The sequence below is a fragment of the Trichosurus vulpecula genome, chromosome 3, assembly GCF_011100635.1.
Source record: "Trichosurus vulpecula isolate mTriVul1 chromosome 3, mTriVul1.pri, whole genome shotgun sequence".
Lineage (NCBI taxonomy): Eukaryota > Metazoa > Chordata > Mammalia > Diprotodontia > Phalangeridae > Trichosurus > Trichosurus vulpecula.
In genome coordinates, this window is record NC_050575.1 from 240,968,355 (window position 1) to 240,992,601 (window position 24,247).

General features: G+C 41.0%; 1 protein-coding gene across 2 annotated transcripts in view; it reads right to left on the reverse strand.

Moving 5' to 3' along the window:
- Window positions 1-4,165: 4,165 nt before the first annotated feature.
- COLEC11 (collectin subfamily member 11) overlaps window positions 4,166-24,247 on the reverse strand; it is a 68,266-nt gene continuing 48,184 nt past the window's right edge. The window contains exons 4-7 of one of the 2 annotated variants that reach the window (XM_036753053.1): window positions 23,738-23,809; window positions 15,286-15,339; window positions 5,386-5,481; window positions 4,166-5,195 (exon numbers count right to left, since the gene is read on the reverse strand). In XM_036753053.1, coding sequence (XP_036608948.1) covers window positions 4,804-5,195; window positions 5,386-5,481; window positions 15,286-15,339; window positions 23,738-23,809 — 614 coding nt within the window. In that variant the 3' untranslated portion in view covers window positions 4,166-4,803. Of the gene's footprint in view, window positions 5,214-5,385; window positions 5,482-15,285; window positions 15,340-23,737; window positions 23,810-24,247 lie in introns of both variants that reach the window. The other variant, XM_036753052.1, reaches the window with a different exon arrangement.

The following is a 24,247-nucleotide window of genomic DNA, read 5'->3' on the forward strand; positions in this document are numbered from 1 at the left end:
CCTAGAGCAAACTTCTCATTTTACAGATCCTATTTCTATCCTGTTTGTATACCATTGTTCACATTATCTTGCCCCTTAGACTGCAAGACCCCTGAAAGCAGGGACTATCTTTTACCTTTCTTTGTACCCTCAGCATTTAGCAGAGTGCCTGACTGCTTTTCAGTCATATCCGACTCTTCATGACCCATTTGGGATTTTCTTGGTAAAGATCCTGGAGTGGTTGGCGATTTCCTTCTCCAGCTCATTTACAGATGAGGAAACTGAGACAACCAGGGTTAAGTGACTTGCCCAGGATCACACAGCTAGTACATGTCTGACACATAGTAGGTGCTTAATAAATGCTTGCTGACTGACTGAGTGACTTGCTCAAAGTCACACAGGCAGTGAGTGAGTAGTTGGGACAGGATTTGAATACAGTTCCTCCAAGTCCAACACTCTTTCCAAGGAGTTATGCTACCTCTCAATGAATCTACTGTACTGCAAGATAGAAAATGGTCCCTAGGTGAGGCAGAAGATAGAGGACAGGTCTTGGAGTAAGGAATACCTGACCTGAGTTCAAATCCAGTCTCAGACTCAATAGCCAAATGGCTCCGGGTAAGTCATTTAACCATTCTCTGCCTCTGCTTCCCCATCTATAAAATGGGGATAATAGTACCACTTACCTCCAAGGGTTGTTGTGAGGATTAAATGAGGTAATAGCACTTTGCAAACCTTAAAGTAGTGTGCTATTGTTGTTATTAGCTAGCCAGCAATTAAAATGGTTCTAAAAGGGGATGGCTTGTTCTAGTCCTTGCTCCTTTTAAAAATGTGTAGCACCGAAACCCCATAGTTCCATAGCCATTTCCCTAGGGCTCTAAGCTGAACGGCTAAACTTCAAAATGTAAAAGTCCCGAGAAGACCACTCTTTGAATCGTAGCCCTAAAAGGGAACTCACATATCATCTAGCCGAACTCTGCATTTTACAAGTAAGAAAACCAAGGGCTGAGGCCAAGGTGCCCGACACAGGTAAAAAGTGCCAGAGAGGGAGTGTGAACCCACCAGAACCAACAAGCTCTCCACTATGCCACACTGCATGGCTGCTCAGAACCCAGCCACTGCGCTCCCTTCCCCTGCAGTAGAAATCTTCCAGACTGAAAGCTAATTGGAGCTGAAAACAGGGTTCCCGTGGGATCTCCTGCCCACAACACATCCTAGAAGCAGATTCTCTTCCTCATAAAAATTCTTACCAACAGGCTTATGGTTATCTTATAGTATTCATGCCCAACCGAGAAGTTGAGAGGCAGTGAGGTGGCACAATAAAGAACCTCCAACTTGGAGTCGGAAGACCTGAGTTCAAATCCAACCTCAGGTACTTACTAGCTGTGTGACCCTGGCCAAGTCACTTAACTACTGTCTGCCTCAGTTCCTTCAATTGCAAAGTGATAATAATGATAATATTGGTGATAACAGGTGACAATAACAGCACTTGCCTCACAAGATTATTGTGAAGATCACAAGATAATATTCGTAAAGCCCCTGACATACAGTAGGTGCTTAATAAATATTTCCCCTTCCCCTGTAGTTTAGAGTGGAAGGAGCGCTGGATTCAGTATCTGAAGACCCGAGTCAGAATTCTGACTGTGACATTGTCTGACTTTAGCAAGACATTTATAGTCTTTGGATCTTGGGCCTCAGTTTCCTCATTTGTGAAAATAAGAGGTTCAAAGTAAATGATCTCTAAAGCTTCTATCAGCTATAAATCCTATTTCTGGAACAGAATCCAATGCCTGCTTAACACCTCACCCTCTCCCCTATAAAGAAGGAAGGAGGGAAAGACAGGGAGATAGGTAGGCTATGAGAAATACTCGGTCCTCCACTCATGATTAAGCCTTATGCAGAGAAAGCACAGACTTTCTCTTTAGTAGATTAAAGTTCCATCCTCTGAAGGAAACCAATAGAGCATGGGCTTAGGAAAGAAGCTCAAAAGGGTACCAAAAGCGCAGGGTATCTTTGCTCCTTGAGACTGAGCAGAGCTGGCTTTGCCAATATAGAAACTTAATTAAGAACAAATATGACCACCACTCCCCCTTACAACTTGACAGATAATAAATATAGAGCAGCCTTTCAGGGCTAGGCTATCAGGCTCATCCACAAAGCAATTAAATTTTCTCCTGAGGGGAAAACTATATTAAAAGAATATAAGCCTAGGTGGACTAAACTCATAGAATCTCAAAGCTTCACTCGGAGGGCATCTAGTCCTCCCCATACCTGTGATCACAGCAGAACTCGAAGGAAGCTTAAAGACCATCTAGTCCTATTTCTTCATTTTACCAATCAGGAAATCAAGGCCCGAAGAATTATAATTATTTCTCCAAGGTCACACAGGTAGAAAATGGCACAGATGAAATTTGAACCCAAGCTCTAAAATTCCAAGATGCTGCTGCTGTTCAGTCACTTTCTTCACATCCGACTCTTTATGACCCATTTGAGACTTTCTTGGCAAAGATACTGGAGCGGTTTTCCATTTCCTTCTTTAGCTCATTTACAGATGAGGATACTGAGGCAAACAGGGTTAAGTGACTTGTCGAGGGTCACACAGCTAGTAAGGTTCTGAGGCCAGATTTGAACTCAGGTATGTAAGTCAGACTCTAGGTCTGGCACACTATCCATTGTGCCACCTAGTTGCCCCTATAATTCCAGAGCCAATATTTATTCCACTGAATCATGCTGCCTCCTCCAAATGTTCAGTATTCCATTTCAAGATAGTGCCTTAGGAGTGAGTATAGAAAGACCATCAATTTTGTACTGGGCAACAAGAGACAGATTTTGTTGTTGGCAGGTATACACAATGATGTCAGAAATTTAGAGCAGAGGATCCCAGCCTAACCCCAATCCTTTTGTTCTCATCTCTAAATTTGTTTGCGTAGCCACCCAGAGCATTAGAGGCACATAGATTTAAAAGTGGAAGGATGTGAGGCTCAAAAGATACTATGCAATGCCCAGGAGAGAGGAGAGATGTGCTACCCAGCAAAGCAAATGACAACCCTAGGGGACATCGGAGGCTCTGCAAAGTGAGAAGTGACTTGTCCCAATCAAGTGTTCATCCCAATCACATACATCCTTATGTGCATGTGCCCTGGCCACGTGTGTTTCTAGCATGTGGTTCCCTTCACACATCACACATATACACTCCCTGTCTATCCCCTCCATGTATATTCACTGGTCACAATATGTTTTCTTCATGGGTGCCCTCCAACACTCATGGTGTGGTAATCTGATGAAGAATATATCCTACATGTTACTTTTGTGTGCTTTGGTTACTGCTTAGATGCCTCAGTACGAGGCAGAAAAATCTTGTCATTTAATTTGCTTTGCTCTCTAAATAGCCTTTGCTTTGAAATTCTGTGTCCTCTGGCCTTGTTAAAAAAAAAACAAACCACTTTGGAGGGCAGTGCAGCTCACAAGCTATAGCCCTGAGAAGAAGCTAACCCACGAAAATATCTCAAACCTGAGGAAGCATTGAGAGGAGGGGATATTATATATCAGGGGAGCCCCCTAGATATGTGACTCCTCCCACACAACATATTTGCTTTCTAAAAGTCACCTTTCGCACCTTACCTCAAAGGTATGATTAATTTAGGAATTTTAGTATGACAGTTGATGAGAGAAATGCTTGTATATCACGATAGCTGCCGGTAAAAAGTAGTAAACAGTAAAGGGAGATTGAATGGTGTAATGGAATCCTGAGTCAAAGGACCATATCCAAATCTTGGCCTAGCTTTAAGAGTCTGTGTGACCTTGGACAAATGACCTTCACCTCTCCGAGACTCATTTTAGGAGGGTAAAATGAGAGGATAGGACTAAATAGATGATCTCTAAGGCCCTCTCCAGCTTTAAATCATAGGATCCTTTGTCCTTGGAGGGTTTGTGTCAGAGGTAAACTACCTGATCATGTAATTTACCAAGGTCTTCTGGTGCAGTGAATAATTTAATCGCCTGAAACACCAACCTTAAAAAGAATTCTCTCCTTTTTTCATTTTCTTCTTAGAGAAATGAAGGGTTTTGTTGGTTGGATTGTAACTAGAAAAATATGTGATGGGTAGGAAAAATGGGCCAATGGAGTGGTGTGACAATATGGGAAAAAACATGGGTAATACAGGAACAAAGAGACACTCACTCAAAGGAATTTGTTTTGGGAATAATTTTTTTTTCTTCCTGAAATCCAAGTTTGAAGCACAGAAAAGTTGTTTCCTTTTGGGGCAATTCAAGCCCAGCAGGCATACAGAAATAAAAAGTGATATTTTCAAACCATCGACAGTAATTTCTGCAAAAGGAAGAAAGGGTTCTTTTTCCCCCTCCACAGTAACCAGAAGGAAGCTAGTCGACTGTAGCCCCCACTGCCAATATCTGTGAGTAACTATTGTAACATTTTAAAATTCCATTTTACAGCTTAGAGACCGCCAAGGGCTTTTTTTTTCCCGTAGTGGGAACAATTCTGAGAGACATCCACACAATTAACATTTTGACTAAAGTAAAAAAAGATATTAAAACTTTACTTCAGAAATCGCAACCTGAGAAACATTTTTCTTTTCCTTCTAAACCCATAACATTCTCTTAGGCTAAGATGAATGAAGCCCTGACTGGCTAAAACTCTTCCCTTTTGAAGAGTAAACACTGATATTGGAAATATCTCTCATATTTACAGCTGTACATGTTATCTGATGTTATCGGATACTTGGAGACTGTAGCATTAATAATTTTACTTTATAAACGAGTAGTGACTTAGTCAGACCCTGCTTGAGATTAAATAGAGGGGCCTCCACCTCACACATTCTCCTTGTCAAATTCACAGATGAAATACATGGTGATGTGACAGGCCACATCATTCCAGCCCCCAGAGGCCACCATCTCAACACAGTCCTCCTCGTCGTAAGCATTATTGGGTTCTCCATTCCTCCATTTGTTAAAGGTCTGCATGGGGGATCGGTCAGAATACACGAAAGTGCCCTCTCTTTCCAGGTCATTAATTCCAATGAAAACTCGAGTGAGGCCGGCTTGATTGATGTAAGAGGCAAGCAGGCCATTTGCGGCCTCGTCCTTGGGCATGCCCAGGTTCCCTCCTCTGCCATGGCAGTACAGCTGGGCGTCGATGTATCTTTTTTCTTCCTTCACCAGCAGATATATCTTATTATCTGTCTCGCGCACACCAGCGACAGCTGCGGGGGAGGGCAGTGCTGAAAAGTGAGCACTCGCATTTCTATAAACAAACTTAATGCACACCACAAAAAGAAAATAGACACAGACAGCAAAGAGGATAACATAGCAACATTACTTAAGAGCCATTTTATCTTTGGGGGGAGGAAAAATGCAGAGGGGAGGGGGTGGAAAACATTGACATGAACATACCATTTTTAATGAATTTTAACTCAGTTGTCAGTTGAGCCACCTGGTTATCCATCTCGCCAATGGCCTTTCGGAGCTGGCTACACTCACAAGGTATGCCTGTGGAGAGCGGGGTTCATCTCATCAGACGTGGCAACTAACTAAGAAGGCAAGGATTCTCTACTTACAGGATCAAGGCATGGAAGCTGAAACCACCATCGACTCTAACACCATTATTCTACAGATGGAGAAACTGAGGGCCTCAGAGGCTAAATGAGGAACCAGAGATCACAGACCTCAAGCCTCCTCAGTCCTAGTTCACATAGTAATCCTAGTGTTAGAGCTGGAAGAGAAACCTTAAAAGTCATTAAGCCTGACCCCTTTATTTTACAGGTGAGGAAACTGAGGCCCAAAAAGGTTAACCGACTTGCTCAGGTTCACATAGCCCACAACAATAACAACTAATATTTACATAGCTCTTACTATGTGCGCTCAGCACTTTACAATTACCATCTCATTGGATCTTCACAACAACCATGGGAAATAGGTTTTAGTATTTTAGTATTTTACAGATAAGGAAACTGAGGTAAACAGAGGTTAAGTGACTTGACCAGGATCACACAGCTAGGAAGCTGGATTTGAACTCAGGTCTTCCTGACTTCACATCCAGTGCTCGATTCATTGTTCTACCTGACTGCCTCTGCACTACACCAAGATGAAAGTCTCTGAGGGAGGTAGTAGACTATGGGTATAGAACAACATATATACCGTTAGGCTCAATGGATGTATTGGTTCATTTTGCTGAGGTTTTTCCTCTTTCTTTTCTATTCTTTGTTATAAGGAATGTCTCTCCAAGTGGAGGATGGGAAATTAATATTGAGAAACGAAAGTAAAATAAAAACAAAAGATATCAACGAAATCATTTTTTTTTTAATTCTCTCTGAGAAAGAAGAATCTACAACTCTCTTTGGTCATCTCTTCTACACATTTAGGGGTGGGAAGATGGAAATGTTTTCCTTGCACTTAATCTTACTCCTTCCTTCTGGATTTTTATGTTTTCCAAGGAGGAATAGGCAGGGCTGATATAGAAAATAACTACTCAAGCTCCATGACATAGCCATTCATTGATTTAAAGATGACCATCCATTCACAGAATGTCCAAGTTGGAAGGAATTTTTGGGCCTTATTTATTGAAGCAGAGCCTCAAGGCCCACACAAAACAGGGCTTCCCTCTACAGCATCCTTAATAGGTAACCAAAGCATTAAAGTTGAAAGGCACCTTAGAGGTATTATCTACACACCCTCCCTGCACCCCCACTCATAGAATCACAGATCTAGAACAGGAAGGACCCTCAGAGCCCATCAAGTCCAATCTTTTTTCACAGATAAGGAGGCCCGTGGACATTAAATGACTTGCCCAGGGTCACAAAGCTACTAAGTGCCAGAGGCAACATTTGAACCCTAGTTCTGCCCGCTAAGAGCCAGTTCAATCACTCCTCCAGGAGGCAGATGCTCAACCATTTTTTTTAAACAGCCATCATGTCCCTCTTAAGTCTTTTTTTCTCCTAATTTATGATTCCCATTTCCCTCAACTCTTCCTCATAATAATAGCCAGAGTGTATATATTGCTTTAAGATATGTACAGAGCTATACATTTCATTAGCTCATAGGCAGTTTCAAGTGCCTTCAATATCTGGTCACCCTCTTCTACACTGCAGTTTGTCAATGGCCCAAGGCAGAGGGCAGTGGTACCATCAATCAAACAACAAATCAATGAACATTTATTAAGCACCTACTATGTGTCAGGCACTGTGCTAAGTGCTGGGGATACTAAAAGAGGCAAAAGATAGTCCCTGCCCTCATTAGCTATCATGGCCCCTGTGTCACATTATTGACTTATTTTAAACTTTTGATCAACTAAAACACACACTTTCTCATTCTCTCTCTCCCTCTCTCTCTCTCTCTCTCTCTCTCTCTCTCTCTCTCTCTTTCTCTCTTTTCTTCTTTCTCTCTCTTTCAGTCTCTGTCTCTCCTATCTCTGTCCCCATCTCTCTAGCTTCCTCTCTGTTTCTCTCTCTGTTTCTGTCTCTTCTTTCTCTCCCTCTCTGTCTCTGTCTCTGTGTCTATGTCTCTGTATCTCTGTGTCTCTGTGTCTCTCGGTCTCTCTGTATCTTGGTCTCTCTCGGGGTCTCTCTCTCTCTCTCTCTCTCTCTCTCTCTCTCTCTCTCTCTCTCTCTCTCTCTCTCTCTCTCTCTCTCTCTCTCTTTCTCTCTCTCTCTCTCTCCCCCCCTCACTAACCTAAGTGCAGGACTCCACATTAATTCCTATTAAGTTCTACCTTTCCAGCTTCTGCATATCTTTTGACCTGTCAAGCTCTTTTTGCATCCTAACTCTATAGCTCTGTGTCCTTGCTATCCCTTCCAGCTTATTGTCAGAAGCATTCATGTCACTGCTTCCACACAAAACTTTCTTTTTATATTTGAACTTTGGAGTTTTGCTTTTTATTTTTAATTCTTAAAATTTCTCTGAGGCACTTGCTATGGCCGAGTGCATCGGTACTTGCAGTATATTACGGCTCTCTGGAGAAGATCCCCTTCAGTGAGGAGCTAGAGTTTTAAAGATTTGTTTCCTCATCTTCTTTCCAAACTTTCTGACCCCTGAGTGGCCTGACAAGTCCTTCCCCCAACTATTAAAATAGGATCCTCTGAGGAAGGGGAGCTCCTGTTTTCCATTTGTAAGGTTCACCTCTCTCCCTAGAGACTCAGCTGTCTCAGAGTTTATTCGAAAGTGCTTCTGACTTGTGGAGCATTCAGAGATGTAAGCCAGTGAATAACACTCTCATTTTTGTGACTGACTTTTAACTGAAAGAGACTTGAATAAGAGAATCTCACACACACACACACACACACACACACACACACACACACACAAAACAACACTTCCCACAGTAGTCATTATCCTACTGAGGGATAGTGTCGTATAATGTATAGATTGTTGGACTTTGTCAGGAAGAACTGGGTTCAAGTCTTGTGTCTGATACTCATCCGTGTGACCATGGACAAGTCCCTTAAACTCTATCACCTTCAGTTTCTTCACAGGGAAGATGGAAATAATGACAGCTGTAGTGCCTACTTCTGTTGGGAGGCTCGTTTCGGATGCTGTACACAAAGCATATTGGCAAACTTTAAAGTGCTATGTATAAATTATTGTCCTTGCTCCTCCTCTGACATTTTTTAACAAAGGTTTTTTCCCCTTTCCTATACCCGATGATTCTTTTTTCCCAGGCACAGCTCAGTTTTTGTTGTTCAGCTGTTCAGTCGTAATCAACTCTTCATGAGCCCATGGACTTGACCATGGAGTTTTCTTGGCAAAGATACTAGAATGGTTTGCCATTTCCTTCTCCAGTGGGTTCCCATTTTACAGATGAGGAACTGAGGCAAACAGGGTTAAGTAACTTGCCCATGGTCACACAGTTAGTAAGTGCTTGAGGCCAAATTTGAACTCAGATCTTCCTGACTCCAGGTCTGGTGCTCTATCCACAGCACCGCTTAGCTGCTCCATACTTTACTCAGAGGCTATTTACTTGAACAGAATCATGAAAATGATTGTAATATGCTACTCAAACACACACACACAGGAAACAATAAAATGTCCAACAATGGGTACATGGCTGAATAAACTGAGGCAGAGCAATGTAATGGAATACCGTAATGCAGTTATGATAGATGATTCTGGAAAAAATAAAGAAATCTAGAAAGACCAGTGTGAAAGACGACGTAGTAAAGAAAGTAGGATCAGAAGAACCAAGCAGTCACTATGACTTTTTTTTTAACCAAACTGAGATTTCTTTGGTATAAGGAACTCCCAGTGCGGACATTACCTCTAACAATGCAGATTGACTCTTACACTGCACTCTATAGTCTTAGACTGTTGCCTAGGACACTAAGAGGTTAGGGAACTTGTACAAGGTCACACAGGCAGGATGTTTCAGGGGCAGGATGGAAATCCAGGCTTTCCTAACTCTGAGACCAGCTCTCTATCTGCTATTCCATCTTGCCTCTCAACTATGACTATATAAAAGGGAAGATTAAACAGAAAAAAAAACTATAACAATGATTTTTTAAAAGTTAAAATGGTAAGCCATTGTGGTGAAATTTTGTTGGTGCAATTGATTTATTTACGTTTAAATAGCTGCAAAAGAGAAGTAGTGTGGAGTCATGGATACAGAACTGCCCTTAGAGTCAGGGAAACTGAGGTACAAGTCTTGCCTCGGGCCCACTTTGGCTGTATGACTCTAGGCAAGACAATCTGTCAGTGCTGCAGGCCCCCAGCCCTTTCTCAGTTATAGAGAAGGTGCCCGTCTGCATTGGAAAAAGAATTGTCTTCACCTAGAGTTCATTATGCCAGAAAACCACAAGCCTGACTTTCAGAAAATCAGTTGTACAATGCGTTTAACTAGTTTTGTTGGTGTTTCAAATTAAATATCACCTAATATTCAAATGATTACTTGTTGAACTCTTTCTTGAGGGTGAAGGGAAAGATTTAGAGGGGGTGAGGAGAGTGGGAAGGAATGGCATGGACCTGTGGTTTCTTTGGTGTATACAGAGAATTTCCAGTAAAAAAAACTCCTGTATGGCAGCTAAGTCATACAATGGATAGATCACCGGGCCTCGAGTCCAGAAGACCTGAGTTCAAATCCAGTCTCAGATACTTCCAGCTGTGTGACAATAGACACATCACTTAACCTCTGCTTGCCTCCATTTCCTCAACGCTAAAATGGGGATAATAATAGCATCTACCTTGCAAGGATGTGACGGAGATAAAATGAGGCAATATTTGTCAAGTCCATAGCACAATGCCTGGCACATAGTAGATTACAGAGCCCTAAGTAGAAAGATCTTAAAATTGGAAATTGGTGTATGACCCACTGGCTCTTTAGCCTTACAATTTATCATAGGCCTAGCCAGTGGCAAGAAAGATGGGTTAAATTGATTTCCTACTTATGTCTTAGCTGGAAGAAGCAGGTTTCCAAACTCAGTGTATATGGGAGAGGGGTAGACCAGAAAGGTTTGTCTGCAATAATGTTCTAATCACACTGCTACATAGAATCAGGAGCCAGTATTCTGGAGAATACAAATATCTAGACAGTACATAAAGAGTAAGTGCCATGTGAGTCTAAGTATCTTCCAGTAATACTCAGATATAGCACTTGGGTGCACTTGGAATGTAAATCTCCATAGTCTTCCCTCCTTTACACAACCCCTCTTGGATTATGATGCCGTTATTCTATTATATTAAAAGGTAGTTTAATATAGTAAAAGGAATATTGGACTAGGAATGTACATATACGTAGATCTGTAGATAGATAGATGTACCTTAAATCCATCTACCTAAAATCTCATCTCTCCTTTCTTAATTTCTGAAGAAAAAAAGATGTACACAATGGCTCTACTTGTTGTCCACATCCCCTACCATTATGGTATCAGCCCATACAACACTACTAAAACAGTTCTCTCCAAGGTCATCTCCTAACTATTAAACCCAATGCCCTGTTTGGAGCACCTCCTTGACCCCTCTGTAGTATCTGACGCTATTATCCACACCCTTCTATAAGGGGCTTTAGCTTCATAAATAACACACTCTCCTGGTTCTCCTCCTGCCTTTCAAACAGCTCTTCCTCTATCTCTTATGCCAACTCCTCTTTCTAGCACCTTAGAATGAATGTCTCCCAAGGTTCTGTCCTAGGGCCCTGTCTCTTCTTTCTCTACTCGCTTTTCCCTTAACAGTCTCATGCGTTCCCATGGCTCCAACCACTTCCTCTATGCTGATGACTTCCAAATCTATATGCCTAGCCCTTACTTCTCTCCTGAGCTACCTGTCCATGTCTCCATTACCACAGGATGCCTCTAGCTTGGTGTTCCACTGGTATTTCAAACTCAATTACTCCAAAAGTATACTAATTAATTGTATTTCCCTAAAACTTACTCTTCTCACAGTTCCACTATTTTGCAGTTGTGCCACCTTTCACCTAGTCTCAAACTTCAGAACATTCAGTTAATTTGGACTCTTCCTTCTCCCTCACCTCATATCCAATATGTCACTAATTTCATCTCTGCATCATCCATGGCCTCCCATTTACTTCCATAGCAACCATCCTAATCGAGCTCTCATGACCATTTACCTATGTTATTGCAATAGTTTCCTTATAAGTTTTCTCACCTCTGCTCCCATCCTGGTCCAATCCTTCCCCAATCCACTACCAGAATAATTTTTCTTACCCAAAGATACGGTTATATCATTCCCTTGCTCAGTGATCTTCAGTGGTCCCCTACTCCCTATGGAATAAAGTTTCTTTTCCCGGCATTCAAAGCCCTCCACAATCTGATGCCATCCTGATTTTCCTACCTTTTCTTGTTGCGCACCCAACCTTGGGTGCAGCCACTCTTTGGGTAGAAGCTAGGTGATGCAGTAGATAGAGCACTGGGCTTGGAATCAGAAAGACTCATCTTCATGAGTTCAAATCTGGTCTCAGACACTTACTAGCTATGTGACCCTTGGCAAGTCACTTAACCCTGTTTGCCTCAGTTTCCTCATCTGTAAAATGGGCTGGACAAGGAAATGGCCAACCACTCTAGTATCTGCCAAGAAAACCCCAAATGGGGTCACAAAAGAGTCAGACACAACTAAACACAAATATGCCTTTCTAGATTTCAGGACTTTGCTCACTCTGTTTCCTATTCATGACATTACCTCTCTTTCTTAGCCTATCAAATTCCTACCTGTCATTTAAGACCAAATGCAAATGCCAGCTCCTTCAGGAAACTTTCCCCCACTCCCCCGTAAGGAGCTTTCTCTCTCTGACCTCATATGTCACTAATCTGCATCTCTCTAATGCACTTTAAAATTTTGTGAACTATAGTTTTCTGTGTTCAGGTCTTATTCTTCTACTAGACTCTAAACTTTATGAGAGCTGGGATCATGTTTTTTGTTTTGTTTTTGGAGGGGGGAAGGCAGGGCAGTTGGGGCTAAGTGATTTGCCCAATGTCATACAGCTAGTTAGTGTCAAATGTCTGAGGTCAGATTTGAACTCAGGTCCTCCTGACTCCAGGGCCCATGCTCTATTTACTACACTAACTAGCTGCCCCGATCATGTTTACCTAAACTGTGGATCTCCTCCTCCTCCTCCCACCTCCCCCACGCCCCAGTCCCTAGCATAGGGCTTTGTAAACAATAAGCACTCAATAAATGTTTGGCAAAAACAAAAGATAGTGATACCAAGGACCAAAGGAACCTGGCTTCTTGTTCCATCTCTACCATTGTCTTCTTGATTTGCATAATTCAGATTCTCCGTCTACCAAATGGAGCTAATATCATCTGTACTGCACACTTTATAATAATATTGTGAGATCCAAGTGAGACAGTGGATATGAAAGTACTTTAATAAAGCACTGTACAAATGCAACAACATTTATAACATGTTTGGTAGCATCTCCTAGTGGAAAGAGCATCGAGATGGGTCCTGAAGCTAGCTCTTCCACTTGCTAAAAGACCTTGAACAAGTCACTTCTTAGAGCCTCAGTTTCCTCATCTATAAAATGGGAATAAAAATACTTAAATTACCTACCTCACAGGGATGTTCACGGTGTTGGCAGGATCCAATGAGACAATATAGGTAATGCACCTTGTAACTGTAAAGTACTTTACAAACACACACTATGTGTAACAAAGAGACAGTGCTCAACTTGCCTACTATGTGACTGCCAACAATTCACATTTAGAGCCTATGTTGTTACTTACAGCTCATTGCTGGCAGCACAGGATTAAGCTCATGTCACGTAATCAGTCCATTTCCTAAAGAGCTTCATGCTAAGATTCCCTCCAGATTCCCAACTGTGTGTCTGACCTCACAGCTCCTACCCCATACCCTGCTGCCAGCCCCAGGCAAGAACCAGCACAGACCCTTTCTAGAGCTCCTTGGACTATTGGCTTAAGCAGGAGCAGAAGGAAGAATAAAGCAGAGAGGAGGGGAAGCATGGTCTCCTGGACTTAGAGTTAAAAAGATCCAAGTTCCAATCCTACTTCAGACACTTATTAGGCATGTGACCCTGGGCAAGTCAATTAATTTCTCTGTGCCTCAATTTCCTCATCTATAAAAAATGAAGGGGCTAGACTCAATGGCTTCTAAGGTCCCTGCCAGCTCTAAAATCTATCATGCCCTGTCAGAGTTAATTCTTCACAATATCTATGTTCTAGGCAGCAGAGACAAAAAAAAATAATTCTTACCCTCAAAGCCTTTACCTCACACTGTGGGGAGGAGGGACATGACATGTGGACAGACAGATACAGTACAATATGGAAACCTAAGGGAGATCCAGAGTACCCAGGAAAATTTGAAAAGGTAGAGACCACTGCTATGGATTGTGGGCTGAGGGATCAAGGGGAAATGGGGAAGAGGTCAGGGGAAAAGATCCTGTGCCTACACAATGTGAGTGTGTGAGTCTGTGTGAAGGGGAGAGAGAGAAAAGAAGAAAAAGGAGGAAGAAGAGGAGGAGGGAGGGAGGAGCTAAAGGAGGAAGAGGAGGAAGAGAAGAAGGAGAAGGAGGAGAAGAAGGAGGAGGAGAAAGGAGGAGAGGAGAGGAGAGAAAGGAGAAAGAGAAAAGAAAAGGAGAAGAAAAGAGAGAGAGAAAAAAGAGAGAGAAAGAAAAAAAGAAAAAGGGAAAGAGAAGAGGAAAAAGAGAGAAGAGAGGAGAAGAGAAGAGAGGAAAGGGGGAGAGAGAGAGAAAAGGGAAGAGGAAGGGAGAGACAGAGAGAGAGAAAGAGAGAGAGAGAGAGAGAGAAGGCAATTCCCAAAGAGGGGGTCCAAGAAAGTAGAAAGAAGCTTGGACAACAATCCTGAGGTACATGCATGGATGAATTTCATTATTTCATAATCACATCTCATAATCAAGTCCTTAAAAATGGTCACCGAAAGGGAAAAGAGGGCTCTGGATATTCAATTAAAGAAATGCTTATTAAGTCATTTGCCAGGGCCCAGGCCACACCACACTAGGCCATGATCTTCATCTCCCCTGCATTCTACCTCCAAGCCCCTTGCTAATATTTCCCTGCCTTCTCCTCATCCTCTCAAGCCCACTCTTTTACTTCCCCATTTTCAGCACTCTTTTATGTGATGCCTTCTCCCATTAGAATGTAAGCTTCTTTGAAGGCAAGAAGTGTCTTGCTTGCTTGTATTTCTATTCCCACAGTGTTTGGCATATGGCAAACGATTAATAGATGTTTTATCCACCCATCTATTTATCTAAGGACCATGCCAGGTATTATGCTCTGTTTTGGGGGATTAAAGCACAAAAATTGCCTAGTGCCTGTCCCCCACTCCACCTCCATCCTCTGGGTAACACTCTACTAAGGAGAATAGAAAGCTTTCACATTTACAAAGCAGGAAGTAGTGGGGATAAAAGAGAGATCCAAAAACAAAAAAAGTGATCTAGGAAAATTTGAGAAGGGAGGGTTCACTTTCAATTGGGGAGAAGGCAACATATGAAGAAAGGGATCTCAGCTGGAAATGAGGAAAAGGCCTTTATGGAGAAGAGGGCACCCACTCAAAAATGCCTATTAAAGTCTCCCTGATGAAATCCTTCTGAAGTCCATGGACCAAATGAAAAGCATTTATTCACCCTCTCATTTATCATCATCAAAATAAGGTAGTAATTACAAAGGAAGATAGAACATTTACAGTGAGCACCAATGCTCTATCATGTTAAATACAATGTGATGTGATCGGTTACTGTACTTCCCTGTGTAACCAGGAAAACGTATTTTAACTATCTCTGCTGCCTGTTTTCAAGCTTTTAAAAATTACTGTGCAGGAGGCTGCTTTTTTTCAAAGATGGTAAGTGAATTGTTCTCATCCCCTGAATACTTTACCTGGTTCTCCACTGGGACCTGGTGGTCCTACATCTCCTGTGTCTCCCTTTTCACCTATGAAAGGAAAGGAAAGAGCTTCGTCAGCACACCAAATGGGTCATACGTTTCATTAGTTAAGAAACTTCATGGTTAGAATGGTTATTGAATCTTTCATGTTTAATGCCCCAGAGTTTCTCCCAAGACCCCATCTCTGTCTGCCATATAACAACAGGGAGTCGCTACATTCTGTAAATTGCTCTTGCTTTGGGCTTTATTAACAGTATATTTGAAGTAATGCACATTTTGGGATTTTAGGCAATAGTGAATGATCATTCCTTAAACTAGTTCTGTAAAATTAAGTGCATTTCATCTAACACTTCACAGACATTGCCTCCTGAATCCTTAACATCATGAGTGATTCCAAACTCCCTTTCCCCTACCTCCCTCCTCTACAGGAAGGAAATTCAAAAGTGGTAACATGGGTAGGCAGTGTAAGAGAGTGGAAAGAACAATAGATTTTATTTCAAATTCTAGCTTTACCTCTTAATACCAACATAATCTTGATCAAGACAGCAACAGCAGCAGCAGCATCGTCATCGCTAAGATTTATGTAGCTCTATGATCCAGGCACTGGGTCCCTTATAATCATTATCTCATTAAATCCTCATAACAGCCTTGGGAGGTAGGTGTTATGATTATTCCATTTTTACAGATGAGGAAACTGAGGCAAACAAGGTTAAACGTCTTGCCCAGGATCACACAGCTAGTAAGTGTCTGAGGTCAAATTTGAATCCAGGTCATCCTGACTCCAGGCCCAGCGCTCTGTCCACTCAACAATCTAGTCACCTCATAGACTTCTCTGAACCTCAGTTTCCCTATCTGTAAAATGAGAGGTTAGTCTAGATGATCTCTAGGGTTCCTTCTCACTCTGAATCAATGGCCCTATGACCTTTAAATGTAGAAGAGACATTTGACAAAGAAACTTAGTACATCAAGAGAGTTTAAGTGATTTTTACAACATCACATGGAGTTAGCCAGACCCATGTTGCCAGATGACCAGCCCAGTCCTCCACAAGGAGATAATTCTACAGACTTTTCCTCCTTGCACCCTCCTTTCTTCTAGGGAGGATCAGGTAGCCTTGCTGGTACCCTACCCTCCCTCATCTCTATTTTCTTAGCTCCCAAACCTGAACATCAACAATCTCGGAATCTTAGAATGTCAGAGGTGGGAAGGATCATCAAGATTATTAGTCCCAATTCCATCATCTTCCAGAGGAGGAAACTGAACCAGAGTGGGTGCATCACCTAACGTCATATGACTGATTGGGAATAGAGCCTGCTAGGACTCTAAACTCTAACCCAATACTCTCTCCTCTACTTCTTTACCTTTTGCATATATTTATGCTCACTTTGGGGCAGCTAGAAGGCACAGTGGATATAGGGCCACAGGAAGTGGTACTTGGAATCCGACCTCAGACCCTTGTTGGCTGTATGACCCTGGGCACGTCACTTAACCCTGTTTGCTTTAGTTTCCTCATCTATAAAATGAGCTGGAGAAGGAAATGGCAAACCCCTCCAGTATTTTTGACAAGAAAACCCCAAACGGAGTCACAAAGTATTGGACGCAACTGAACAGCAACAAAAATCTTCACTTATACTTTCACTTTTAATTGTACCATTTTTTTTAACCTTTTACTTATAACACTCTTCTTTCACTTGGGATATTCCATAGATCTTAGTGTGAAATACATGCAAAAAAACCCTTTTTTGCTTAAAAATCCACATTGGCTTACATTTTTTAAAATGACAGCATATACATGAGACTATATTCGGAAGTAGCCTGATTTTCAATTAAATTTAACACTTAGAGAAATTATTCTAAGCACTTCACTATCAGGGTGGATTTAGAATGGAGATGTTAGAATTGGAGGAACATTAAAGATTATAAATGTCAGTTACCATTATAATGAGAGTTTAGAGATTGCTTTATTCATGAACCTAACACAGTGCCTAGTACATAGTAGGCATTTTATAAATATTGGTTGATTGGTTGATTGACCTCTATCATCATTAGTTGTGTTGTTGCTTTCAGATTAAAAAAAAAACTGAGGCCCAGACTCTTGACCACACTGCTAGTTAATGGCAGATCCAGGATTAGAACCAGGGCCTCCTGATACCACCCACCCTGTGCCACAAACCTCACCACCCAAATTACACTATGCACCTGCATGACATTATTTAAAGTGACTCTCACTCCTCTAGGAAAGTTTGAAATCAAGGCACATAAAATCAATGACACCAGCTCAAAATAAAACATATTGAACCATGATAATTTTTTTTAAAAAAAACAAGAATTCCCAGTGGGAATGTGTTATTATCTTGGCCATGCTTTATCTCTAAAATGAAGGGATTAGACTAGATTCCAGCTCTAAATCTGTGATCCCCTAATCTTATAAATAAGGGACAAGAGGACTTCTAGGAAAGTGCCTAGCTGCAGCCTGACAATCCAGGGGCAATCTGTACTGGCATATTTACTTTCATGAATGTGAAAGATGGGATCTCTTAACACCAGGGAGACCACTGCATGGAGTTGCTTCTTGGGCTGAATAGATAACATTCTTATTAATAATGCAACTTTTCCCAATATGCAAATTTTCATCACTCTCCTCAAATGAGTATAGAGAACACCAGCTCTATAGGAAATCTATGAATTTCAAACACATTGGGATGTTTTAGTGGAAGTTATCATGAAATTGTTTATCATCTCAGGCTCAATTCAGAACAGACTCCCTGACTATTATGAAGCTCCTAACCATCTGTGACCTTAGGCTGCCCACTCTCTGGGCTTCTTCAGGTCATAAGATCATAGACTTAGAGGCAGAAAAAATTTAAGAGGCCATCGAGTCTAATGCCTTTGTTTTACAGATGAGGAAATATAGGCAAGAGAGAGATTCAGTGACTTACCCAAGGTCACACAGCTAATAACTGTCTGAGGCTATACATGTAGTGGAAAGACACTGACCTTGAAGTCACAGGTCTTGAGTTCAAATTCTGACTCTCCACTTACTCCCAGTGTATTCTTGGGCAAGTCATTCAATGACTCTGTATCTCAGTTTCTTTATCTATAAAATGAGAAGGTTGAACTAGATGGCCTCTGAGCTATCTAAATCCATGACCTCACAGCTATCTAAATCTATGAACCATTAGTGACATTCTTCTAAATTTAAAATTCGATGATTCTAAATGTTCATGTTGAATTCTTGGATAACACCACAACATTTTTTCCCCAACAGCAAAAGGCAACATGGTGTAGCATCTAGAGAGTCTCAAAGCCAGGAAGACTTAACATCCTGCCTCTAACGAAAAGTCTGGGTAATCCTGCTTCTTGCTGTTGCTGTCGTGTCTGACTCTTCATGACCCCATGGATCATAACACGCCAATGGGGTTTTCTTGGCAAAGATACTGGAGTGGTTTGCCATTTCCTTCTCCACTGCATTAAGGCAGACGAAGGTTAAGAGACTTACCCTAGCTAGTAAGTGTCTGAGACCAGATTTGAACTCAAGTCTTCCTCACTCCAGGCCCTATACTCTAACCCCCTGAGCCACCTAGCTACCTACATGTAACTGTGGGTAAGTGACTTAACCTCAGTATTCTAGGCAATTCTCTAAGATAATAAACTGAAAAAAAAATGTTATACACTGCATCAGTAGCTAAAGTTTCCTTGTGGTGTTAGGTGTTCCCTACACCAGTGAAATCACAACTCTGTACCCTAAAAAAGGTAACTTTAGCCTAGCTGGGCACAGGGGAAAGTGTAGTTCTCATAGACATGGCTCCATATTCCACATAAGAACAAAGGGGGCCCTTTCCTCTTTGGTTCCTTTGTGGTCTTTTGTTAATGCATAAAAAGTGACTGAAAATTTCAGCTTGTCAAACATTCAAGATAATGATGAATTAAAGCAAATCAAAATAAGTCAAGCACTAGTCTAGAAAGAGCTTTGTGAAATGCCAAATAAGGCTCTACCTGGCCTTATTCAGATCATCCAGGGGTTGAATATGGAAACTCACTCTCTTCCTCCTCTAGTACATCCCTCATACCATTGTCTGAATACTCTTTTCTACACAGAGACCTGGTCATGTCATTGTACTGCTCAAAAACCTTCCATAAATCTCTACTGGTTGGTGAGTAAAGTTCAAACTCCTTTTCCCCACTTTCCAAGCCCGCCATGGTCCGGCACTACCCTACCTTTCCAGATTGATATTATCTAACACCCTGCTCCAGCCAAACCGCATTGCTCTTTGCACCTCAAAACATGATCCTTTTCTCATACCTCAGTGCCTTTGCTCTGGCCATGTCCTCTGCTGGAAATGTTCTTCCTCCCATTCTTCACCTATTGCATCCTCCCTATCCTTTAAAGTCCAACTCAGATTCCATCTCCTTCAGGAAGACTTTTCAGATCCCTTTGGTTGGTTAGAACCATTACTCTATAACCTCAATAATATTTTAGTATTCTGTTGTATATCTCTCTAATGTACAAAGTATGTAATAGTATGCAATAGAATTATCTATGTGATCTATCCCCCTACTCAATGAAGGCAGGAAGCATATCCTTTCTCTTCTAGGCCCTAGCAGAATGAGTGCTTCAAAAATATCTGTTGAATGAATGAGTAAATGAAAGAATTTATCCAAAGTATAAACTATGTTTTTCATTATAATTAAAAAAATAATGTGTGCTATCAATTCACTATTAATAGAACACAAACTTTAAGCCACTTCTCTAGACGTAGGGATGGGTATTGCCTGACCCATCCCCACTCTTTATGAGTCTCTCTCAACATATTTACGAGACAGCTGCCTAAGACAGAGGGAATCTTAGAACAGAACCATGCTTTTGCCCTTATTAGCCCAGGATTCTCACCCACCATTTTCTAACCAGTGTACTGTCAGAAATAGCACAGAATAGGGGCTAAAGAGCCAGTCTTAGACCCAGGAAGAACTGAGTTCAAGTACTGGCTCTGACACATATTGACTATGTGACTCTGGGTAATCTACTTAACCTCTCCATAATCCAGATAGGTCTCTAAGAATTTAAGTTGTTAGATGGAGTTTCCTCCTTGGCAAGTTTCCTACACGATCGAAATCATAGATTTAGTTCTTATCCTCACTGGGATAATTTAGTATACCCAGAAGACATCTTAGGTTCCTTCCCTTCCTTTCGTCAATTTCTGTGGTATGGTTGGACAAGATGGCTGGACTCCTTGGTTAAAGGAGAAATGAAGAGGAAGGATCCTCTCCCCTGTGATCCCCTGCAGCCAAAAATAATCCCCTCAAAATTCTCACTGTATTTTGTACCCCTCTCATGGACTTAAAAACTAATTTATATTATAATTATTTATGTAAATATTTCATCTTTCCTACTAAAGTAAACTGTAAGCTGCTTGAGGATTGGGACCAAGTTTTATTCTTCTCCATATCTCTATCATGTTCTGCAAAATACCTTAAACATAACAGGAATGTAACGTGTATTTGTTGAACTGATGAAAACTAAACTGAATTGAATAGAGTTAAATGTTGTCCTTTGAAAGTTCGTTGGTTGAAATAATGTTGAAACACTACTCTATACCTCAGAGCTAACCAGCTACACACTAGGACAAGTATAATGAAATAAGAACAAAGGGAACCATGAATCTGTTAGGGACCATAATACCGTTAGCAAATCATGTGAAACATGATAAAAATCAAGTGTTTTCATCTCATTTGTTTTAATAGTTATCTCTTTGCCAGTCACCAAAAATGAAATGGCAGTGGGGTAGGGAGCAGGGAAGACAGTTTGAATTGTGATTTCATCAGTGTGGGGAATGCCTGGTAGGGAAACTACCTATCAACATGGATTGTCATCTCCTTAATAACTTTGAGTCTTAATGAATTACCTGAGGAACTGAAGTCAGTTAAATGACTTGCCTATGGTCATATAGCTGGTAAATGTCAGAGCAGAACTTTAATGAATCAGTATTTATTAAATATCTACCATGTGCCAGGCACTGTGCTAAGCTGCTAGAAACACAAAAAAAAGGCAAAAGGCAGTCTCTGCCCTCAAGGAGCTTATAATCTGATGGAAGAGACAACATGCAAACAAATATATACACAGCAAAGTATAGACAGGATAAATGGGAAATAATTAACAGAAGAAAAGCTGTAAAATTAAGGCCTTCCTGACTCCCAGGCCAGCCCAATATATCCAATATGCCATGCTGCTTCTCAAGAATACAATGAATCTGGGGCAGCTAGGTGGCGCAGTGAGTAGAGCACCAGCCCTGAAGTCAGGAGGACCTGAGTTCAAATCTGGCCTCAGACACTTAACACATGTACTAGCTGTGTGACCTTGGGCAAGTCACTTAACCCCAATTGCCCTGCCAAAAAAAAAGAATACAATGAACCATGATAAAACTAAAGATGTGATGAAAGGAACATAAAAGCAGTATGAGAGTAGACAAGTCTCTTATAGTCTTTGAGCTTCAGCTTCTTTATCAGTACAGGGAGGTAACAATACCTGCATTGCTTTCCTCACAAGCTTGTTTGTGGGCAACAAATAAGAAAAAACATACATGAAAGCATTTTGAAGACTATAAAGTTCTACAAAAATATGAGATTTTTATTATTATCACCATGCCCTGCTTAGTGTATCTGAGCATCAATCTACAATATTAGAAATACCAAGATATAGGAGGTAAAGATTAATAGCACAGTTTTACAAGCACAGTCCATTAATTACCTAATTATACTTTAAATTTTTTTATACATGTTAAGGATAATGATGTTTGAAGCAGCTTAGCATAGTAGACAGAGAACTAACCTTATATTCAGGAAAATCTGGCTCTTCATTGCCTTCAGAATCAAACATAAAATTCTCTTGTTTGGCTCTTAAAGCCCTCTATAACATAACCCTTTCCTACCTTCCCAGTCTCCTTACTTACACACACAAACACATTATGTCTAATGACAGTAGCCTCCTTGCTGTCCCCCATGCCAAGATACTCCACCTCCTGATTGGGTGATTTTTATTTGCTATCCCTCTTACCCAGAACTCTCCCTTCCTCATCTGTGCCTCCAGGCTTCCTCAGCTTCCTTTAAGGCTCAGCTAAAATCCTATCATCTGCAAGAAACCTTTGCTGATCCACCTTAATGCTTGTTATGCCTTCCCTCTGTGATGTCCCCCAATTGTACATCTTGTTTTACATAGTTGCTTGCATTTTGTCTACACCCACTAGACTGTGAACTCCTTGGGAGCGGGGACTGTCCTTTATCTTTCTTTGTACGCCCAGAACCTAGTGCAGTACCTGACATATAGTGGCCACTTAAAAAATGCTTGCTGACTGAATGACAGATACATATTGGCTTTAGGTTCATGAGTAAGTCACTTAATCTCACCCTGTCCCCACCCCCAAACTCTCTAACCCTATGTTCTACAGCATTCCCAGTCTGAATTGGTTAAAAGAATTCCTATACAAGGAGTTCCTCAATGTAGATTAAATCACATCGGAAAAAAAAGGACATGATACTAAGAAACAACAGTGAATTTTCTAGAAGATCATAGATAATAAAAATAGCTAATACATAGTGCTTACTATGTGCCAGTCACCATGCTAAGTGCTTTACAAACATTATCTCATTTGATCCTGACAACAATCCTAGAAGGGAGGTGCGATTATTACCATCTCCATTTTACAGTTGAGGAAACTGAGGCAGGGAGAAGTTAAGTGACTTGACCAGGGTCGCACAGCTAGCAAATGTCTGAGGTCACATTCGAATTCAGGTCTTCCTGACTCTAGAGCCTGCTGCTCTATCCACCAAGTTATCACCTAGCCATCCTATCCTAATCTTCTAACTATTGTGCCTAATTGATGATGCTCAAGAGAAGGAAGAAAGTTTAGTTTACTTTAAAGCTTCCCAAAATGTGATGAAAAATACCACCTACCTCCAAAGAGGGAACTGGTGAACTTTGAGTGGAACTTGAAGTATAATTTTTCATTTTCCTTATTTTTATTGCTTTCTTTTGTGACATGGCTAATGAGGAAATATGTTTTGCATGGTTTCACATGTATAATTGATATCATGTTACTTGCCTTCTCAATAGGTTGGGGAGGAGGTGGAGAAAGGAAGAGACTTGGAACACAAAAATTAAAAAAAAATGTTAAAAATAAACAAATAATTGGGAGGGAAAAAAAAGCTTCCCAAAGTGAGTAATTATCACTGATATCTCTCCAAACTCCTCCTGAGAGCGCTCAAACATTTTGATGAGTAATTAAAGCAAGGACGAGGTCTGTCATTCACAAAAGACCAATAACAAAATCCAAAAAGAGTCCTCTGGCAAAAATGTTCTCCCTTCCTGCAATGGTTGGACTCATCCTAAAAGTAAATGGCACACTATGGATTTCCAGTTAACATGGGGATGGGATAAGATTGAGTAAAAGATACCTTTAGAACCAATAGGACCGATTTTCCCATGACGACCCACACTGCCTTTCTGCCCTCTGTCTCCCATGTCTCCTGTACAAAAAGAAAAAAGAAAAGAAAATGAAAAATGGGTTTTGAACACAATATTTAAGATATTGCCTTTTCATAGATTTTCTGAATAGATGGAAAATCTAAGAAGCCTACAACTTACATTCCAATACTTTTGAGGTTCTGTACAGATCACATGGACTGCCCATATTCCATCCACAGAAAGAAGTAACTTCCTTGAAACCAGCAGCTTCAAAGGCCATATCCATTATAGAGCTCAAGAGGGTTAAATGGTCTCTTCCTGGTTCTAAACCCATGAGATCCACAATTTATGTTGTGATTTTACAGCAGGAGGTAAAATCCCCTTTGCTCCTTACCAACCAAAAGAATGGTTTTACCACATCCCTGTTTTCTGAATCCTTACAAAAGTACCCATTTCAAGAAATCAAGAAGAGTCTCAACTTTTTCTATGAATGAGATTTT